General features: G+C 36.7%; 1 protein-coding gene across 6 annotated transcripts in view; it reads right to left on the bottom strand.

The window, feature by feature from the left end:
* Positions 1–20,188, bottom strand: part of JMJD1C (jumonji domain containing 1C) — a 313,147-nt gene that overhangs the window by 232,445 nt on the left and 60,514 nt on the right. For 3 of the 6 annotated variants that reach the window (XM_082407404.1, XM_082407408.1, XM_082407407.1), the window contains exon 1: positions 19,515–19,998. The exons of 1 other annotated variant lie outside the window; for it this stretch is intronic. In XM_082407404.1, coding sequence (XP_082263530.1) covers positions 19,515–19,682 — 168 coding nt within the window. In that variant the 5' untranslated portion in view covers positions 19,683–19,998. Of the gene's footprint in view, positions 1–19,514; positions 20,002–20,188 lie in introns of those variants that run through there. 2 more of the 6 variants (XM_082407409.1, XM_082407406.1) reach the window with 2 other exon arrangements.

Genomic DNA, 20,188 nt, shown 5'->3' with positions numbered 1-20,188 from the left:
CTTTAAAAAACAAAACAGGGCCTTCCCTGGTGGCGCAGTGGTTAAGAATCCGCCTGCCAATGCAGGGGACACGGGTTCCATCCTTAGTCCCGGAAAATCCCAAAATGCCACGGAGCAACTAAGACCGTGCGCCACAACTACTGAGCCTGCACTCTAGAGCCCACAAGCCACAACTACTGAGCCCACATGCCACAACTACTGAAGCCCGCACGCCTAGAGCCTGTGCTCCGCAACAAGAGAAGCCACCGCAATAAGCCCGTGTACTACAAAAAAGAGTAGCCCCCGCTCGCCACAATCAGAGAAAGTCCATGCGCAGCAACGAAGAACCAATGCAGCCAAAAATAAATTAATTAATTTAAAAAAAAAAAACTTCCTCAGAACAAAGTTTAACTAAAAGTTTTGCCAAAACCTGGATTATTTTTTCTCTCTTATGTAAAAAATAATAACAAAAAAGAAAGACTAGACAAAAAATTAGTACCTAATGCACCTGTTATCCTTTCAACCCTTTTTGCATTTTTGGAATTTAGTAAAACTGAACATTTTCCTCATACATTTTAAAATTTCACAGGTAACTGACTCTGTCAAGAATCCAGAAAGTACAGCCATTTGTTGTTTTAAATGGATAATTTTGATCTACTATTTCCTGAGCTCTACCAAGGTTCAAAATATCAAAAGCTGAAGAAAGCACATTAAAAAATTACAGCATACATAAGGTCAGTTTCCTATTCTCCAAGTTTTAACCTTCACTACAGTACCATTCTTGAGAAGTAAAAATAGAACAGTTCTCTAAAAGGTTAACACAGGTCAGAAATCAATTGAGAATGGAGTCTATTGCAAAAGAGATAAAAAAGAACCCTTTAGACGGTGTGTGTGTGTGTGTGTGTGTGTGTGTGTGTGTGTGTATACACACACACACCCCCACTGTTTTCAGTAGATTGTAATTTTATGTCATAAATATAGCATTTTGAAACAGTAGTGTTTAAAAAGAACTGATACCTTAGGAAGTAATTTAAATACACTTTAAAATTAAGAATTCTGATATGTACTCTTTTGTATAGTAATTCCCACCAAAATATCTTTATTTTTATCTGTATTTGTGAATACAGTAATTTGTTACAATCTTATCCGAAGATAAACTGCTACATACTTAACCTAAAAGTAAAGCTCTATAAAATAAACTTTGTATTTCCACCGATTACAATTATAAAATGACAGACAGGTTAAAGAAATAACATCTTCAACAGCCTACTGAGAATTTAAGCAAAAGATTTAAGACGCTAGTAACATTATCATTTCACTTTTTCTTTATGACACTAATCTTTACTGTAACTTTGTTAAGCCCATTAGTGAAAAGAACTAGAAAGCAATTACATGAGCTAAAAACATACACAGGGAAAAGAATAGGAACATTATTTTTAGTCCAAAAATCATGTTTGGGGAAAGAAATCAGTGACTTATAAAGGTATGTATTAATGATTCAGGGTATGTCCACATGCATTTAAAAATCAAAATATAAAGTGTCTAAGAATAAACCTAAGAAAACCACATGACCTAAATGAGGAAAATAACTGTAGAACTTAAAAAAAAAAAACTTTAATAGCTGGAAGGATATTCCATGCTATTTGAAATTCAGACTCAATGGAAAGGTGTTCTTTCTTCCTGAATTTGTCTATAAAAACGTATACAATTCCAAGCAAAATTATACTAGAATATGTGTGAGAAGGGGAGAAAATGAAAGGAGTTACAAAAAATTTTTTAATTAAATACAATAAAAATAGTAATATACATAACCAAGTGGGATTTACTCCTGGAATGCAAAGATGGTTCAACATATAAAAATCAATCAATGTAATATACCACATTAAAAGAATGAAGGGGGAAAAATGATCAACTCAATTGATGCAGAAAAAGCATTTGACAAAATTCTACACCATTTCATGATAAAAAGTGACTAGGAATAGAAACTAGGAATAGAAAGAACTACCTCAACATAATAAAGGCCATATATGAAAATTCCACATCATATTCAACAGTAAAAAACTACAAACATTTTAAGATTAAGAACAAGACAAAGATGCTTGCTCTTGCCATGCCTATTAAATATGGTGTTGGAAGTTCTAAATAGAAAATTAGACAAGAAACTAAAAAGACATCCACATAGGAAAGAAGAAATATCTATTTGCAGATGGCATGATCTTATATGCAGAAAATTCTAAAAATTTCACAAACACAGGAGAAAATAACTGTTAGAAAAAAATTCTGCAGCTGCAGTATACAAAATCAACACATGAAAATCAGTCGCATTTCTATACAGTAACAATAAGCAACCTGAAAAGGAAATTAAGAAAATTCCATTTACAATAGCATTAAAGATATTTAATACTTAGGAATTAACATAACCAAGGAGGCAAAAAACTTCTACACTGAAAACTACAAAATGTTGCTGAAAAAAATTAAAAACACAAATAAATGGAAAGAAATATTGTATTCATAGATTAGAAAACTTAATATTGTTATAATATTAATTCTACTCAAAGAGAGCTACAGATTCAATATAATCTCTATCAAAATCCCAATGCCAGGGCTTCCCTGGTGGCGCAGTGGTTAAGAATCCGCCTGCCAATGCAGGAGACACGGGTTCGAGCCCTGGTCCAGGAAGATCCCACATGCCGTGGAGCAACTAAGCCCGTGTGCCACCAACTACTGAGCCTGTGCTCTAGAGCCTTTGAGCCACAGCTACTGAAGCCCGTGCGCCCAGAGGCTGTGCTCCACAACAACAGAAGCCACCTCAATGAGAAGCCTGCGCACAGCAATGAAGAGTAGCCCTAGCTCGCTGCAACTAGAGAAAGCCCGCACGCAGCAACGAAAACCCAATGCAGCCAAAAATAAAATACATAATTAAAAAAAAAAAGAGACCAAAATATGAGCAAGCTATTTATATATTTTTAAAATAAGGCCAATAAATACATGAAACTCAAAAACACATAAACAGGAATTAAAGCAAGGTACCTTGTTTTTGGGGCGAATTAGGCATAAATTATGACTGACAATATCCTGTAGTGTTGAGACTCGTGTGGGAAAACTGGTGCTTCCATAAACTGCAGCTGTAAACAGGTACAATCTGTATGGAAATTAGTCTGCTGTTTCAGCGACCAGAATTAAAGGCCCTTCATTCTACTTTCAAAAATATAGTTATGGCTCTACATACTCAGTTTCGAAGGGCCAACTGTACTATGCCATTTTAAGAAAGGGACTTGAGCGCCCATGGATTTTGGTATCTGAGGAGGCCCTGAAACCAAGCCCCCATGGATACCTAGGGACAACTGTATTCATAAAGTTGGGAAATGGCACAAGTACTAGGATATTCATTTCAGCCAACCACTCTAGACATACCACAAATTTCTCAATCTGATATTACAATTTGGCCCTAATTTTCACATTATTTTTCTTATTGTTATTCCAATATGAATCCTCTCTGAAGCCAAGTGGTTTGCTTTTCCTCATACCATTCCTTCTACCAAAACCATTTTATACCTCTTCTAATATTATTATTGGGTTGGCCATAATGTTTGTTCAGTTTCCTCGTTAAGATGGCTCTAGTAGCGCTTAGGTGTCTTTAACTTCATTCGAAACAATTTTGTAGATTGCACCATGACAGCTGTCATACCAGTGTGAATTTAAAAAAATCAAAATTGGTGAATTTTTTTTTAACATCTTTACTGGAGTATAATTGCTTTACAACGGTGTGTTAGTTTCTGCTTTATAACAAAGTGAATCAGCTATACATATACATTTACCCCCATATCTCTTCCCTCTTGCGTCTCCCTCCCTCCCACCCTTCCTATCCCACCCCTCTAGGTGGTCACAAAGCACCGAGCTGATCTCCCTGTGCTATGCGGCTGCTTCCCACTAGCTATCAATTTTACATTTGGTAGTGTATACATGTCCATGCCACTCTCTCACTTTGTAAATTGGTGAATTTTTGTATAGCCATTTTAATACTGAAGATGGAAGAAAAAAGTAGCATTTTTGGCATATTATGCTTTATTATTTCAAGAAAGGTAAAAACGCAATTGAAACGCAAAAAAAGATTTGTGCAGTGTACGGAGAAGGTGCTGTGACTGATAGAACGTGCCAAAAGTGGTTTGCGAAGTTTCATGCTGGAGATTTCTCGCTGGACAATGCTCCACGGTCGGGTAGACCAGTTGAAGTTGATAGCAATCAAATCGAGACATTAACTGAGAACAATCAACGAGAACAATCAACGTTATACCATGTGGGAGACAGCCAACATACTCAAAATATCCAAATCAAGTACCGAAAATCATTTGCACCAGCTTGACTATGTTAATTGCTTTGATGTTTGGGTTCCACGTAAGCTAAGCGAAAAAAACCTTCTTGACCGTATATCTGCATACAATCATCTACTGAAACATAACAAAAACGTACTGTTTTTAAAACAAATTGTGACCAGCGATGAAAAGTGGATACCGTACAATAATGGGGAATGGAAGAGATTGTGGGGCAAGCAAAATGAACCACCAGCAACCAAACCAAAGGCCGGTCTTCATCCGAAGAAGGTGATGTTATGTATATGGTGGGACTGGAAGGGAGTTCTCTATTATGAGCTCCTTCCGGAAAACCAAACGATTATTTCCAGCAAGTACTGCCCCCAATTAGACCAACTGAAAGCAGCACTCAACGAAAAGTGTACAGAATTAGTCAAAAGAAAACACACAATCTTTCATCAGTGTAACACAAGACCGTATGTTTCTTTGATGACCAGGCAAAAACTGTTACAGCTTGGCTGGGAAGTTCTGAGTCATCTGCCATGTTCACCGGACATTGTACCTTCGGATTTCCATTTATTTCCGTCTTCACGAAATTCTCTTAATGGAAAAAATTTCAATTCTCTGGAAGACTGTAAAAGGCACCTGGACCAGTTCTTTGCTCAAAAAGATAAAAAAGTTTTGGGAAGATGAAATTATGAAGTTGTCTGAAAAATGGCAGAAGGTAGTGGAACAAAATGGTGAATACGTTGTTCAATAAAGTTCTTGCTGAAAATGAAAAATGTGTCTTCTATTTTTACTTTAAAATCGAAGGAACTTTTTGGCCAGCCCAATATATTATGCCAGTCACTCTTCAGGGCCCAAAATATCCTGTTTCCTCAACGAATGCATCCTTCAAATCTGTATCACTCACTTCTACGAATCCATAGATATTACTGCTTATCATTCATTAAGCACTTAAAATTGGTAACTGTACCTGACAACATCTTACATTTAAGGCTGTATACCTTACAAAACACATGTCTTAAACGGTACCAGTCATTAGAAGGTGCTCAAATATTTTTTGAATAAACGTATTTCAGTATTTATTCATATTAAATATTTACTCATATTGAATGACCGTGTATTTATTACATATACTATCTCATTCACACAACTACCTTGTGAGATGGCCAAAGCAAGTACTTATTATTCTAAATATTCTATTTGTTACTGTTATTTTACTGCTAGTTCTATCAGCTATTTAATTTCCCATTATGGTTATAAGTTTGTCTATTTTCTCTAATAGTTCTATAAATTCCAGCTTTATGTATTTTAAGTCATGTCACAGGTACTTAGAAAACTGAAATTATATCTTCTTGCTGAATAAACTCTTACCATGGTAAACAAAGCCTCTTTATCCCAAATAACGCTTCTTTTCTTAAACACTGTCTTTAGTATAGCCACGTCAACTATCTTTAATTAGTATTTGCATGGAAGTTTTTTCCCCATCTTGTTACAACCACCTTTAAGTATTCTTATGTTTTAGATAGATTTGTTATAAACAGCAAATAAGCGTGGATTTGTTTTTTTTTTTTTCACTGCGTTGGGTCTTCATTGTTGCGCGTGGGCTTTCTTTAGTTGCGGTGAACAGGGGCTACTCTTCGTTGCGGTGTGCAGGCTTCTCGTTGCAGTGGCTTCTCTTGTGGCGGAGCACGGGCTATACGCACACGGGCTTCAGGAGTTGCGGCACGTGGGCTCACTAGTTGTGGCTCACGGGCTCTAGAGTGCAGGCTCAGTAGTTGTGGTGCATGGGCTCAGCTGCTCCGTGGCATGTGGGATCCTCCTGGACCAGGGATCGAACCTGTGTCCCCTGCATTGGCACGCAGATTCCTAACCACTGTGCTACCAGGGAAGTCCCAGTAAGTGTGTTTTGTGGGTTCTCTCCTCCCAGTTTTATAACCTTCCTTTTAATAGAAATGTTTAGTCAATTACATTTAATGTAATTACTGATATATCTGGGTTTAAATTAAATCTCTTATTTTGTGCTGTTTGTCTCACCTTTGTTATGTTTGTCTCTCTTCTTGCCTTCTTTTATTTTTATCATTCCATTTTTTTCCCCTTCTACTAGTTTGTATGATAAGTTGACTATTCTTTTAAAGCTTACTCTAGAATAGTGGCATCCAATAGATCTTTCTGCAATGATGGAAATTTTCTTATTTGTGCTGTCTAAAACCATAGTTACTAGCTAGATGTAGCAACTGAGAACCTGAAATTGGCTACAGTGAATGAGGAACTCATATTCAATTTTAATCAATTTAACTTGCCACAATATTCAACAGCACAGCTCTAGTTCTAGAATTTCCCACATCCTGGATCTAGCTGACTGCATCCTCATGGTGTTGTTTAACATGTGCCTCTACCCTCATATGTCCTGCAAATTAGTGGTTGAATGTAGAAGCTTGATTATACTCAAGTTCCATAATTTTTAGTACAAATACTTCATTGGTGTACTTCCTACCATATCTTCTCAGTAGATTCATAATGTGTGTTTTTCTTTTAGTGATGCTCAGGTTGATCACATATGAATGGGAGGAATGAAACCATGTACACTTGCTCCTATCTTTATAAGTTAACCCTGGAAAGACACTTGAATTAATAAAAATGGTTATTTAAAAGAGTGACAGAAAAATAAATAAATAAATAAATAAAAATAAAAGAGTTGCAGAGTAAACTGAGCTGATGGGGACGGGGTGGGAGTGAAATTACTCTAGATGTATCTTTTTACGTGGCTTTGGTACCTAATAATTTTAATAAAATGCAGATTTTAGTAAAATGCAGATCAAAATATCTAGGTATGAGGTATAGAAACTAGCATTTAAAATATGGAGCTCCCTCCAAGATTTTCATGCACATTAAAGCTTAACCCTATCCACTGTGAGACTGCAACAAATATAAAAAAGGTTGAGAATCACTGCCTTTAGACATATATATCAGATTCTTCTCTTACATGTTCCACTGATCACTAAAAATTACATACCTGGACGAAATTAATCTTTTGCAGGAATATCCTCATCAGGAGTCACTTTATAATTACATCTTTAATCTTTAATTACTAAGAAAGTTCTTGTTTGTTTTAATAATAATCATTGTGTTTAACAATTGTACACTACTTAATTTTCCATGTAAAAGTCATCAATTAAAGAATTTTTTGTCAGGAAAAGTTTCTCTTTAAAAATGGCACACTTCTTTCTCCCTGGAAAAAGAATTATTGATACATAACCAATTTTTTTGACCTGAGAAATCATTATCAAATAAAACTGATAAGATCAAAGCTGTTCCAAATGAATGGGTCGAGGACCAGAATTCAGTACCCTAGGATTTCTTCCTTTTCTCCTATACTCTCTGGCCATTCATTCACTTTTCCAACAGACCTCAGAAAGCTCCAAAAAGCCAGTAAGGCTTAGTGAAAATCACTCTGAAGATCAATGATATTGTAATTCATCACAATTCTCATTTTGCTCTGGACACTAAGAAATTCAGAAGCAAATTTAACGCAGTATTATGTTAGCTCGCTTTACAAGCTTATCTACCTTTTTCCTTTTTGCAGTTTTAACCTAAACTTTTTTTACTGCTATAACTTTTAGTTCAAGGGGAACTAATCACTATTTCCATAAATATGTACATATGTTTATATATTTCAAAGCCATTATGAAAAGACAGGACACAAATAGTCTATATTCATATTCATTATTTATTCCCTTTATTAAGATGAACAATGTAAAGTTAAATGGTTTCCCTTAAAATGATTCACTTTGGTATTAAAATATAATAAGAGATCTTGAAAGTTAAGGCAATAGAACATTTTAGGGAATAGGTTAAACACTCTGAAATCTGATCTATATAATTTCATCAATGTGGTTTTGAAGATAAAGACAGACCAAAATAATAGTATGGTTCTATTCAACACATTGGAACAGTTTACCAATTTTAAGTTGTTTCACAGTTTCAATACCTTCCCTAGTACTGTATTGCCTTGATGCTAAGATTCAATCTAAGGAAAAACAATTTAGGGAAAAAATAAATCTTATATTAAATATACATAAAGCCATTCTGCATTAAATGGCAATGCATAACTTTATCCATACATTAACATAAACATACATTCCTTCTTCAATATTCCTCTGATTCTAAAGATGTTTTCTGAGTCTTACTTAAACTCAGTAATTTTGACAGGTGAATCAGATTTTTCAGCTCCTAAGTGACAGTCTTTCACAAGACATGAATTAGTCACACAGACCTCTCCTATCTTTGAAAAATTCTAAAATCTATTCCAGGAATGCTGACTTAGTTTCTACTTCATGTTCTACTGTTTCTACATTCTAGGGCATGAGACAAGAAATCTACATTTAAAATACACTCTTTTATATAGAGCAATATAGAGCAATATAGCAAATACTAGCAGACATTTGAAATGAAGAAGCTAAATTCAACTTAAAATTTAAACACCTGCCATGATACTTCCAACTAGGGAAATGATTAGATGAACAGATACCTTCACCACAGGTTTTCAGGGGTAACTGAACCCGTTCAGGGGGTTATAAGGTCAAAACCTTTCACAATAAAACCAGGATGTTATTTGCCTTTTCCAATCTTACTCTCTCATCAGTGTACAGAGCAGTTTTCTACAGGCTACATATAGTGTGATAGCACTGTTCTGACAGGTAACGGAATGTGTGCTTTTACGTTGTAACGATTCAATCTTACTTTTTAATGTAGTAAATATCTATAGGTATAACCCATAGAAATCAAAGCTCTATGGGATCCTCAGTAATTAAGTTTAAAAGAATACTAAGACTGAAAAGTTCTACACTAAGGTTACACACTTTGCAGACACGACTACTACCATTACACTGCCACTTAACATTCAGCCTAGTGGTAAACAAGTTGCTTTTGACATGGACTGTATGTAAACTATGCCTTAATTTCAGAAACATTAAAATGTGGAAAATGTCTAGCTTAAAATCAAAGAAAAGTCGTATTTCCAGATTCATTAATAGTGTGTAAAATGTTGTTAAACTGGATTTTGTCTTTCATGAACAGAAATGGAATAACTAACACTTTATACATTATTTGACTCATTAAGAATCTGTTTTCTCATTGGACTCAGTTCATGCAATACCAAGTAATACCATTTTTAACAAGAGAAATGTTTGACATCAGAAACTTTTTATCAGCAAATGAAATTCGAAAGCAAGAAATGCGTTTTATGATTTCATTAACAGTGGGTTATAATATTTTAAAAATTCCAACGAAAGACTTTCGCTAAACACCACAACAGTTTATGCAGGGGATTAGTTAATTTTAAATTTCAAAGGATAGAGACACTGAGCACATCTAAGCATTAGAGAATGAAGTCTGGACTTTATCGAATAAGCGAAGGAAAAACTACTAAAGTGAGCTAAAGGGAAACACAGGATGAGTAATTTGTCCACAACGAATAGAACGGACTGAAAAAGGAATAAACTTTAAAGTAAAAAGATCACTTAATACATGCCTAGGGCAAAGAAGGTGTGGACTCAGTGGTAGCACAAATTGGAATAAAAGGGGAGGTGGGAGTGGGGAGTAGAAGAGATTGTAATTTGAAGAAAGAAATTTGTGTAACTCACTAAATACATACATTGTAGGTGGTGAAAACGTGAAGGATGAGGCATCTTCAAGCCCGGATGAGACTTCAAGATAAATCTCAAAAGGGGAGCTTTTTCACATGAAGATAATAAACTACATTTTAGAAACATTAATCATACTCAAATGTGGGACATTCATATATAGACACCAAAGAAGAATGGAGAGATGGTGGATTCCAACTGAAGGTCAATGCTTAAGTTGCAGATTAGTGAGTAATGATGCAAAGAAGTACAAGTAAATTCTCCAAAGGGAATAACAAGATTTGAAAAATAAAACAAAAAGAAACAGTAAGCAAAGGACTGACTTTCTAATACTAAATTAAGAAGATGGGAGGAACTGTAGTCACTAAAAAAAGAAGTTCCAAGAGGACTTGAATCATGGGGCTGCAAAAATCAAGAAGGAAAGGTTCAGGGAGAATATTTATCATAGCAATGGATGGGGCTTTTTTTCTTTTTTTTTTTTTTTTTTTAAACTTTGAAAGTGTGAATTACTATATCCCTTTGGAGAAGCAATTTTTGACTTCTTTTAATCGATTTGAACCATAGGGTATTTTCACCAAGAATTAAATGTAACTGATCAAAACTTCCAAGTGCATGAAGAAATATATATGCTAAATTATTTTAAGATCCAATATTGAAGGCTTCAGATATTTTTCTTTATTCTACCTCAATTTATTCAACCATAAAAATCCAAATCCTATGATCTCATTTTGATCATCCAAAAGAAACACTGAACAGAAATCACATTATTTACATAGAATTGTGGTTTTTGTAATAACAAAACACAACAGACATGTCATAATGAAATGTTTCATTAACTCAGAATTAAGAGCTTTTGGGACAGACCAGAAATTTATTTTTGCTTAAAAGACACTTTATTCTAAGACATTACAGGTTAAAAAAAAAAAACTATTAACATCACAATTCTAGAACTACAGAATAGGAAATGCTCTGAACTCTAGACCAATTCCATTCACTGAACGGGATAAATAAGAAAACTGAGGCCCAAACTATAAATCAAGTACAATGTTAAGTGTACCTTTAAGAAATGTTTCTTTTAAGTGATCAGTTATGTATTATTATATATACTTATACTTAATTCCTATTTATTCAAACTAATTTCAAAATATGTTCTACTAAGATCTATTTTGTTATGCTGGTTTGAACAAATATAGATGAAATACTGTACCTGAAATCTGCAATCTATTAAGAAATACGTAATCCAGAATTTTTATTCATTCCAAACGAGTGTACTAGCCAATAAACCCCAATAGGCAGGTATCACTATATTCACACTATCTATCTATCTATCTATCTATCTATCTATCTATCTATTTATTTATTTATTTATTTATTTATTTATGGCTGTGTTGGGTCCCCGCCTCCGTGCGAGGGCTTCCTCTAGTTGCGGCAAGTGGGGGCCACTCCTCATCGCGGTGCGCGGGCCTCTCACTATCGCGGCCTCTCTTGTTGCGGAGCACAGGCTCCAGGCGCCCAGGCTCAGTAGTTGTGGCTCACGGGCCCAGTTGCTCCGTGGCACGTGGGATCTTCCCAGAACAGGGCTCGAACCCGTGTCCCCTGCATTGGCAGGCGGACTCCCAACCACTGTGCCACCAGGGAAGCCCCTATTCACACTTTTTAATTCAAAGGTCTAAGCATTTATCTACCCTGCTCAAATCCTGTATGACTCACAGTTCCTACTGGTTGCATCCGGGAAACTGGACTAGACCATGTTGTAACCTTAGAATTTTAGCACCAAGTCCAACCAAACAGTAAATGAATAATAAGCTGTTTTCTACTCATTAACCATGTATTCTATAATCAAATCAATAGGTTCTATATTATAAGAAGAAAATATTTTCAAAGGGTTTACTAATATAATTCCATAAAATAGCTAAAATATAAAATGAATCATAAATTCTACATGAAAAGATTCCACCCAATTAGATAATTTCAGAGAATGCTTCAACATCTTAGAACATTTCAGTATTTAGTAAGCAACAATCTTAAAGGATAAATTATATAACCCTTACAGATTTGTCAGATTAAGAATTTTATATCAAATAAAACACAAGTTTATTAAAAATCCACATAGAAAAAAAATGTTTATCGGGGCATCAGGCAGAAATGTAATCACTGTCAAATCTTGAAACAAATGAAATCAGCAGTATTTGTTACTACCAAACTGCCACCATTAAAAATCAGGCCAACAGTGACAAGAGTAGAAAAATATAGTATTTATGGTTTACAGCCTAAAAAAGAAAAGGTTGCCATTTCTTTTTTAATTTCTGAAATATTAATGATATCTATTTGCTGAAATTTCTCTTTAACAATGAGGGGTTTATGGCATACTTCCTGACATGAAAATTCAAATGGTATTTCTTATTTTTAATTATTTAGAAAATTAGGTATTTATGTTTCATATACATTAATTTTTCAAAGCTCTGTAATACATCTGGACACAATAAAGCAGAACATATCACCATTCTTGAAAATCACTACTGAAATTATTCAAAATTATAAAGCAAAAATCTGCCTTAACCTTAAATAACAAACAAGAGTGTCAAGAAAATGCCTTTCATATGCCTTCAAAAAAAAAAAAAAGGCAAAGGAACATTACCATGTATATCAGTTAACATGCTTTTAGTTCCAAAGAAGAGACACACCAAGAAAAACAGACATAAACTCAATTTATTCTTCCATAATGAAAAATCTCGTAAGTGAAAAATCCAATAGTTGTATTTAGGCTTCAGAAAACAACTTGATCAGCCATATTTTTTCTGTTGCCTTTTCAATTCTGTTAGCCTCTATTATGTCAACTTTGTCCTCAAACTGGTTTACCTTAAAGTAGGAAAATGGCTGTGGCAATTCCAGATTCACACCCACACAATACCCCTTGCCTTCATTCTGACTGGACTTATTTAGGGCCTATACCCATCAGTGTAACCAGAGGAGTTCAATTTCCTGATTGGCTTAGGAATACCCAGGCCCACCCTTTAGTCAAACCACACAATAGACAATGAATATGGGGAAGTAACCACTAAGGTACACAATTCCACACAACAACAAAAGAGATTCAAAATTACGAGTAAAGAGTCACTGATAATTGAGATGGTTGGTATGAATTAAAGTACACAAGAAATTGATGCTATTCATTCATTTATTTGCCATTCAATGAACATTTACTAAACACCTAATGTTAGGTACTATACTAAATATGTAAAGGAGAAACAAAATATGAGTTTGAGAGTTGAAAACATTCTTTGCTCATAACTTACAATTGTCAAAAGTAACACATTAAACCAATAAACACAGGAAAATAGCCTACATACTTTTGATTACGTGGAAATATCCAGACATTTTTACTTTCAAATGCAACGTCTTCCCTATATGAAGCTAAGAGTTCTCATACTAAAATGTCTTTAGTCCAATTACCTTAATGAATGAAAACATTCTCTATTTTAAATTAATGGCATCAAAATACGTGCCAGAATATATCTATGACAGGTCAAAAGGGAAAAATCAAAACACCTCCTTTATTTAATTTTACACAGAAACATACACTTCACACCATTTACTGGGTGGCTATCTACTTTTAAAGCCAGCTAGTGGTTACAACTGCACAAGTTACGTGCCACCACAGCTACAGTTTACATACTTATTTTCCTGTACATAAGTCTTTAGGACCAATCACAATATAAATTCAAGGGCAGGGGGGGAACCTGTATGTACTCAAATCAGACATAAAAGTTTTTCTACCTACCAGCTAAACCAATTTTCCCTATGGTTAACTTATCCAGGTCATACTGAGCAATGAAGTAAAAATCATTCATTCATTCATTCAACACTGTGTGCCCAGACCAGAAATTAGTATTAGCAATATTACAACACCATGATATACATTTTAGATTTACCTAAAGAATTATCCTAACAAAACTTAAAGAATCAAATACTACCAACTCAATATGAAACTTAAATGAAGAGACAGCTAAGCAGAAAAACATAGTTTTCATATTTAAGATACTTACATTTAGGACATATAAGATCTGCAAAGTAACTTTAATCTACAGGTAGTACAGTTTAGAACAGCTTAAAATCTGTATTACAAGGTTAGCTACTCCTCACTAAGTGACCATTAGAAAATTCCCCCAAACACAAACAAATTTACATGTTTGGTCTATGAAACACTATACTATGATTTTTTGTTCCTTTTGGGTACTGAAAAAACCTGATAACATTTTTTTTTTAAGATTTTTTTTTTTTTTTCCCGATGTGGACCATTTTTAAGTCTTTATTGAATTTGTTACAACATTGCCTCCATTCCATGTTCTTGGTCCTTTGGCCATGAGGCATGTGGGATCCCAGCTCCCCAACCAGGGATCGAATCTGCACCCCCTGCATTGGAAGGCCAAGTCCCAACCACTGGGCCACCAGGGAAGTTCTAAAACCTGGTACTTTTTTTTTTTAATTGTAGAATGCTTTTTATTAGACAGAGAGTAATTTTCAAGTTAAAAAATAGATAACAATAATTGCCATACTTCTCATTTCTCTACAAGAAACTTTCAATCTGAGTTTTTGACAAGAGACTATTAGATAACAACTACTTTTCAAGTAACTTCACATTGATTCATTGTACTTCAAATAAAACATTTGCTGAGAACACTGTTCTTGTGAAAGAGATTTAAAATTATATTACATCACTCAGAAAGCAACTTGGTATGAGCATTTAGAAACTGTGTGCATTTGCTCCTTTCTATCCAATAATGAGTCCCCAAAGAACTCTTCAAGATTTTATCAAATTTAGTATTAATGGTAGCGGGAGGAAAGTTTTATAAGCGCTACAGAAAAATGTTCCATGATTATAAGTAAACCGCTTTTTTTCAATGTACACAAAATATCTTCATATTTCTCTACTGACATTAAAAAAACAGAGTTAGTGTCTTTCACCAAGTAACAGAAGTTTTTATTTGTGTGTGTGTGTTGCCTTTGTTGTTGTATCTGTGTTCTTCTTTTATGTTGCAATCAAGATGTAATTCAGTTCCTAGCATCCCTTCCTGAATTTTTGAATACTTCAGTTAATATTTTCCTTCCTTTATTATGACTTTACTTCTTCCCTGACTCTGTATTTGTTTCAAGCAATATATTAATATAAAGGAGACTGACTCAAAAGGATTCTTGTGTAAAAATAGAAATAATATTCTACAGGGGAAAAAGAATAACTGACCCAAGATCCAGAGATCCCAAGTGCGAATCTGTTAAGTGTCCATTCTCAGGAGCTCCAGAGCAGTTTCTATTTCATTTGAAACAGGACTGGGTCCTCGGTATGAAGATCTATCAGGTATAATGTACTTCAACTTCTCATTCACTCAGCAAATATCTAACCTCTTATGCAACACAGCGCAAAGTTGAGTGCAAAATTCTGGGAATTTTATTCTCAAGAAGCAGACTCAAACACAAACATCACACTCTTAGATTTTAATCTGCAAGACTAAAATCCAAGATAAAAGAAAAAAAAAGAGGACTTTGGAAAAGTGGAAACGTGGGCTTCCCTGGTGGCGCAGTGGTTGAGAAGCTGCCTGCTAATGCAGGGGACACGGGTTCGAGCCCTGGTCCGGGAAGATCCCACATGCCGCGGAGCAACTAGGCCCGTGAGCCACAACTACTGAGCCTGCGCGTCTGGAGCCTGTGCTCTGCAACAAGAGAGGCCGCGATAGTGAGAGGCCCGCGCATCGCGATGAAGAGTGGCCCCCCGCTTGCCGCAACTAGAGAAAGCCCTCGCACAGAAACGAAGACCCAACACAGCCAAAAAATAAATAATAAATAAGTAATAAATAAATTAAAGAAATCACTATTAAAAAAAAAAAAACTGGAAACTTTTGCGGGAAAATAGATGATTGCATCCAAAATGAGGAATCCCAGTGGGGAGGTCTCTAACCAGATTAAAAATGATTTTCATCGACATTGCAAAATGTCATGGTAACCTGGAATGTTTTATGAAAACCTGATACATTTTTTAAAAATACTCACACTTTGGATAGGATTAGCTTGAAACAATGATGCAATCACATTAAGCTTCAAGGGAAGGTAGATGGGTAAGTGACTGAATGGATGGATAAATAAATAAGCAAGTAAATAAAGGGCTGTTAAGTTGTGCAAGGGAAGTAAAATGAGTAAAGTAAATCAATTTTTGCTCTATAATTAGCATGACAATATTATTCAAGGTTGAATATTATGCAACCCTACTTTTCTCAACTGTCAGCTTTCCTTCCATAATACTATCAATCTTCTAGAAAGTTCCTCAAAAAGTAGGGCAGTAATAAACGTTTAACATGTATAACAAATCAAGAACCTTTCTAAACAATGGAGCTACAAAAAAGAAAACATGCTGAGGGCTCACAATATACTTTATGTATTTCAATTTAATCAACTATTTGGTCCTCCTGAATTAAAAGGGTTCAGATAAAGTCTTTTGTTGGTTAATGTAATTCCAAGATACCCCAGAAGATTTTTCAAGCCATTTTTTAAAAGTCACCAACAAAATAGGTGAAATTATACAAGCACAGCTGAGTAAAACTTCTACAAATTAAGCTCATTTACTTAAGAGATCACATAGTGATATCGCTAAAACTCGCAGCAGGAAAAAGTACAATAATTTTAGCCTTAATTTATTTGTATCAAATCATGGTCATATTGTAAAAGAATATTTTTGCTACCATGGTGTGGTGGGCAGAATAATGCCACCTCAAAGATGCTCATGTCCTAATACATGAAACCTGTAACTATGTTAAACTCCATGCCAAAGGACAATTAGGGTTCAGATGGAATTAAGGTTGTTAATTAGCAGATGGGGAGATTATCCTGGATTATCTGGGTGGGCCCAATATGATCACAAGGGCACTTAAAAGTGTAAGGGGAAGCAGGAGAGTCAAGAGGGAGATGCGACTAGAGAAAAAGAGAGAGACATAAACTGCTGGTTTTTAAGGAGGAAGAGGACCACGAGACAATGAATGTGGGCTGCTTCTAAAAATGAGACCTAGAGCCTCCAGGAAAGAACACAGTTCTAATCACACCTTGATTTTAGCCCATGGAGACCCAGAAGTTAGACTTGTCATCTCCAGAACCATTATAATAATCAATTCGTATTGTTTAAATCACCAAAGTTGTGATAATTAGTTAACAGTAGTATAGAAAATTAATGCATGTGGAAATTCCTCATATATAAGACCAAAAATAAGAATAACTGACTAACTTTTGAGACAAAGCATCCCCTACTTTCAAGTTCTGATAATTATCCTTCCAAATCATGTGCCATAAATACACACATATCTGAGATTCCTAATGAACTTGTAGTTTTTAAATTACATATATTTGTAACCAAAAAAAAACCCACAAAAGTAATTAATAAAGCTCCTTTGGGCTTGATTTATTCTGCAGTAACAAAAGTCTACAAGGCAAATTGCATTTTGGTGATGCTAAACTGTCCCAAGTTTAACTTAGAAAATATGAATGCAAAAAAAGAAATATAAGAAAGTTTGGGAGTAACTCTAAATCTGTAGGTTCCAGGCTAAAAAACTCAGATTACACTGTAACAACATAAATTGTTTAAGTAAAGACTGTTAAAGGAAAACTGTCAAAGGTTCACATAGTTATAGTTCAAAACACATTTTTGAGGTAAAATTTGTATGTAGGAAATGCACAGATATTAAGTGCACAATTCAATGAGTTTTGACATATGTATGCACCCATGTAATCATCAAGATGCAAAAAGTTTCCATCATCTGAGGAAACTCCTTCCTGTTCTTTCCAGTTGATTCCCTCCATCCACGTATACTTTTCATTTTTAAATACCCAATTTATTATCTTGCCTTTTCAAACATGGTATGTGTAAACCCCCCTCCTTATATCATTTAAATCCCCATACAAAAAAGTAATTTTTTTAATATATTTAACTTCGATAACTTGACTGTTGCCAATGACATTCGTAATTTAAAACTATACTTCCCAATTTTCATGTATCTACTAAAACAAAACACAAAATTTTTAGGAAAACACAAAATATGTTTGTTTTGAAACAATTTAAAAATGCTGACCCATAATCTATCTTCCACATAAAGCCAAGACTATAACATATCAGAGTAAAAGGAGAAAAAATAAAATCAGCACATGCTTTTTACACAAACTTATTGAATTGCCACAATTTGTAGAACCATTAAGAAATGTTTGGGTTGTTTTTTTTAAGGAAGATTCTCTTTTTCTTCTTTTCAACGAGAATAACCAACCAGAATCTCCAAAATTACCTCTATTCTGCAAACATATTTTGCAGTATCAAGTCGACATTAATACACGCCGCAAGAAACCGTATCACTGACTACATTCATGAAACCGGGTTAGCAAAAACTCCAACAAACGTATTAAGATACATATGTACATGTAAATTCGGAATTGTAAACCTGCATATAAACAAAAAGAAGAAAGTTCCCAAATTTTAAATATCCACTGAAAAATTAAATACCCCACAGTATTACCAATAAATTTCATGGATTATGTATTCATAAGTCAATCTTTCAAAGCCTAGTCAATGTCTTGCCTCTCCTTGGCTCCCTAACTCCAACATGTCCCCCAGTGAAAACGTTATTGGAACACTAACAGCATATCCCGTCTCAGAATCTTGCACACTCCTACACTACTGAAAGAAAACACTGGCAGTATCACAAGTAAGGGAAAGCAAGCAAAGAAAAAGACACTTTAAGGTTCTGCAGAGTCTTAAACGTTTTAACTTACAATATTTCTTGCTTCATTTAAAATCATATAAAACCCAGGGATGGATGACTTTAAAGCACTATTCCCTTCTAACAAAAAAACACAACACTATGGAAAAAACAAACGGAAGGAAAGAAGGGAGGGAGGGAGAGAGAGGTTAATTTCCATGGCCCTCCAAACCAAAAGTTTTCATTTTCATCGTTTTCTGTTAGAAATCCAAGCATCTACTGTAGAGAAAGGTTGAATCAGGGCACCCGCCACCGCCAGGGCCTTTGCCTCGAAAACACACACGAATCCCAGGACAGACTGGAAAACCAGAGATCTGTCTCCTTCCTTTTCTCCCTCCCCTTCAGCAACCTTACGGGATAAGTTTTCAGTCTCCAACGCCTGCACTGTTAAGACTTTCACACAGAGAGGCAGGTGAAGCTGGCCCCCTACCGCCACGAGCGAGGGGTCCGCCCCCCACCCCCACCCCCACCCGCGCAGCACACGGCTGGCAGCCCCGCCTTTCCGTAAGGTCTCCGCGGCCGAATCCCTCCCGGATAGCGGCCAAAGGGCCCGGGCGGGCGCCGGGGAGTCCCGAGGGGGTCACCGCCCCCGCTGGGGAAGCTCCTCGCGGGGAGGAGGCGATCCTGGCAGCGCACGTGGGCAAACCCGCCCAGAGCGCAGGAGAGGGGCGTGACCGCCAGTTGGCCGGGCTGAGCCAGGTGCCAGAGGTAACCCCACAAGGTGCGGCTGCGAGACCAAGGGGTGGGGCTGCGGCCGCGGGCGGGAGACTGAGGGGAGTTTGCTTTCTTACCGCCAGGTCGGGATTGCGGCTGTCCCTATGTGACACCGCTCGGATAACCCCCGCTCGCCAGCCCCGCCAGCAGCGTCCGCTCTCCCCGCGCTCCGGCTGCGCCTCTTCGCCGACCGCCAGGCACAGGAACCGCTTCCCCACCAGCTCCGGCCGCGTCTCCACCGCCATAGCCGTCGCTGCCGAAGTGGCCGCTGCCTCCTCAGCTGCCAGGAAATCACCGAAACCCCGCTCCTACCGGCCGCCCATGCCGAGGACAGCTGACCTAGGGAAGGCGGCGGCCCCGCGAACGAGCGCAGGCTCGGGGGCGCACCGGCCGCTCTGCCCAGAAGGGCACAGCGACCTCGGTCTCTCACAGTCCTCAACACTCCCCTGGACTCCCCGACTTGCAGCCTCTGGCTGCAGTTCCACAAATAAAAGAAAGAAACGGACAGAAATTTCCACACGGCCGTCTCAGGCCCCGAGGCAGCGCCGGCCGGTACTGCCACCGCGCCGCGGCCAGTACTACTCCGCCTCCCCATCCACTAGCGTGATTGAGGGCGCGCCGCGCGTCTCCTTCCGCCGGCGCGGGCTGGGGGAGGGAGCCGCGGGAGAGGGTCGGAGGAACCACCGCAGACGGAAAGTAGTGCCCGACGCTGCAGCAGCGTCTGCGGGACCAGCCAGGATAAAAAAAGGGA

Source organism: Balaenoptera borealis (assembly GCF_965194805.1).
Source record: "Balaenoptera borealis genome assembly, chromosome: 10".
NCBI lineage: Eukaryota > Metazoa > Chordata > Mammalia > Artiodactyla > Balaenopteridae > Balaenoptera > Balaenoptera borealis.
The sequence above is the reverse complement of the archived record's forward strand: the minus strand, read 5'-3'. Positions and strand labels throughout refer to the sequence as shown.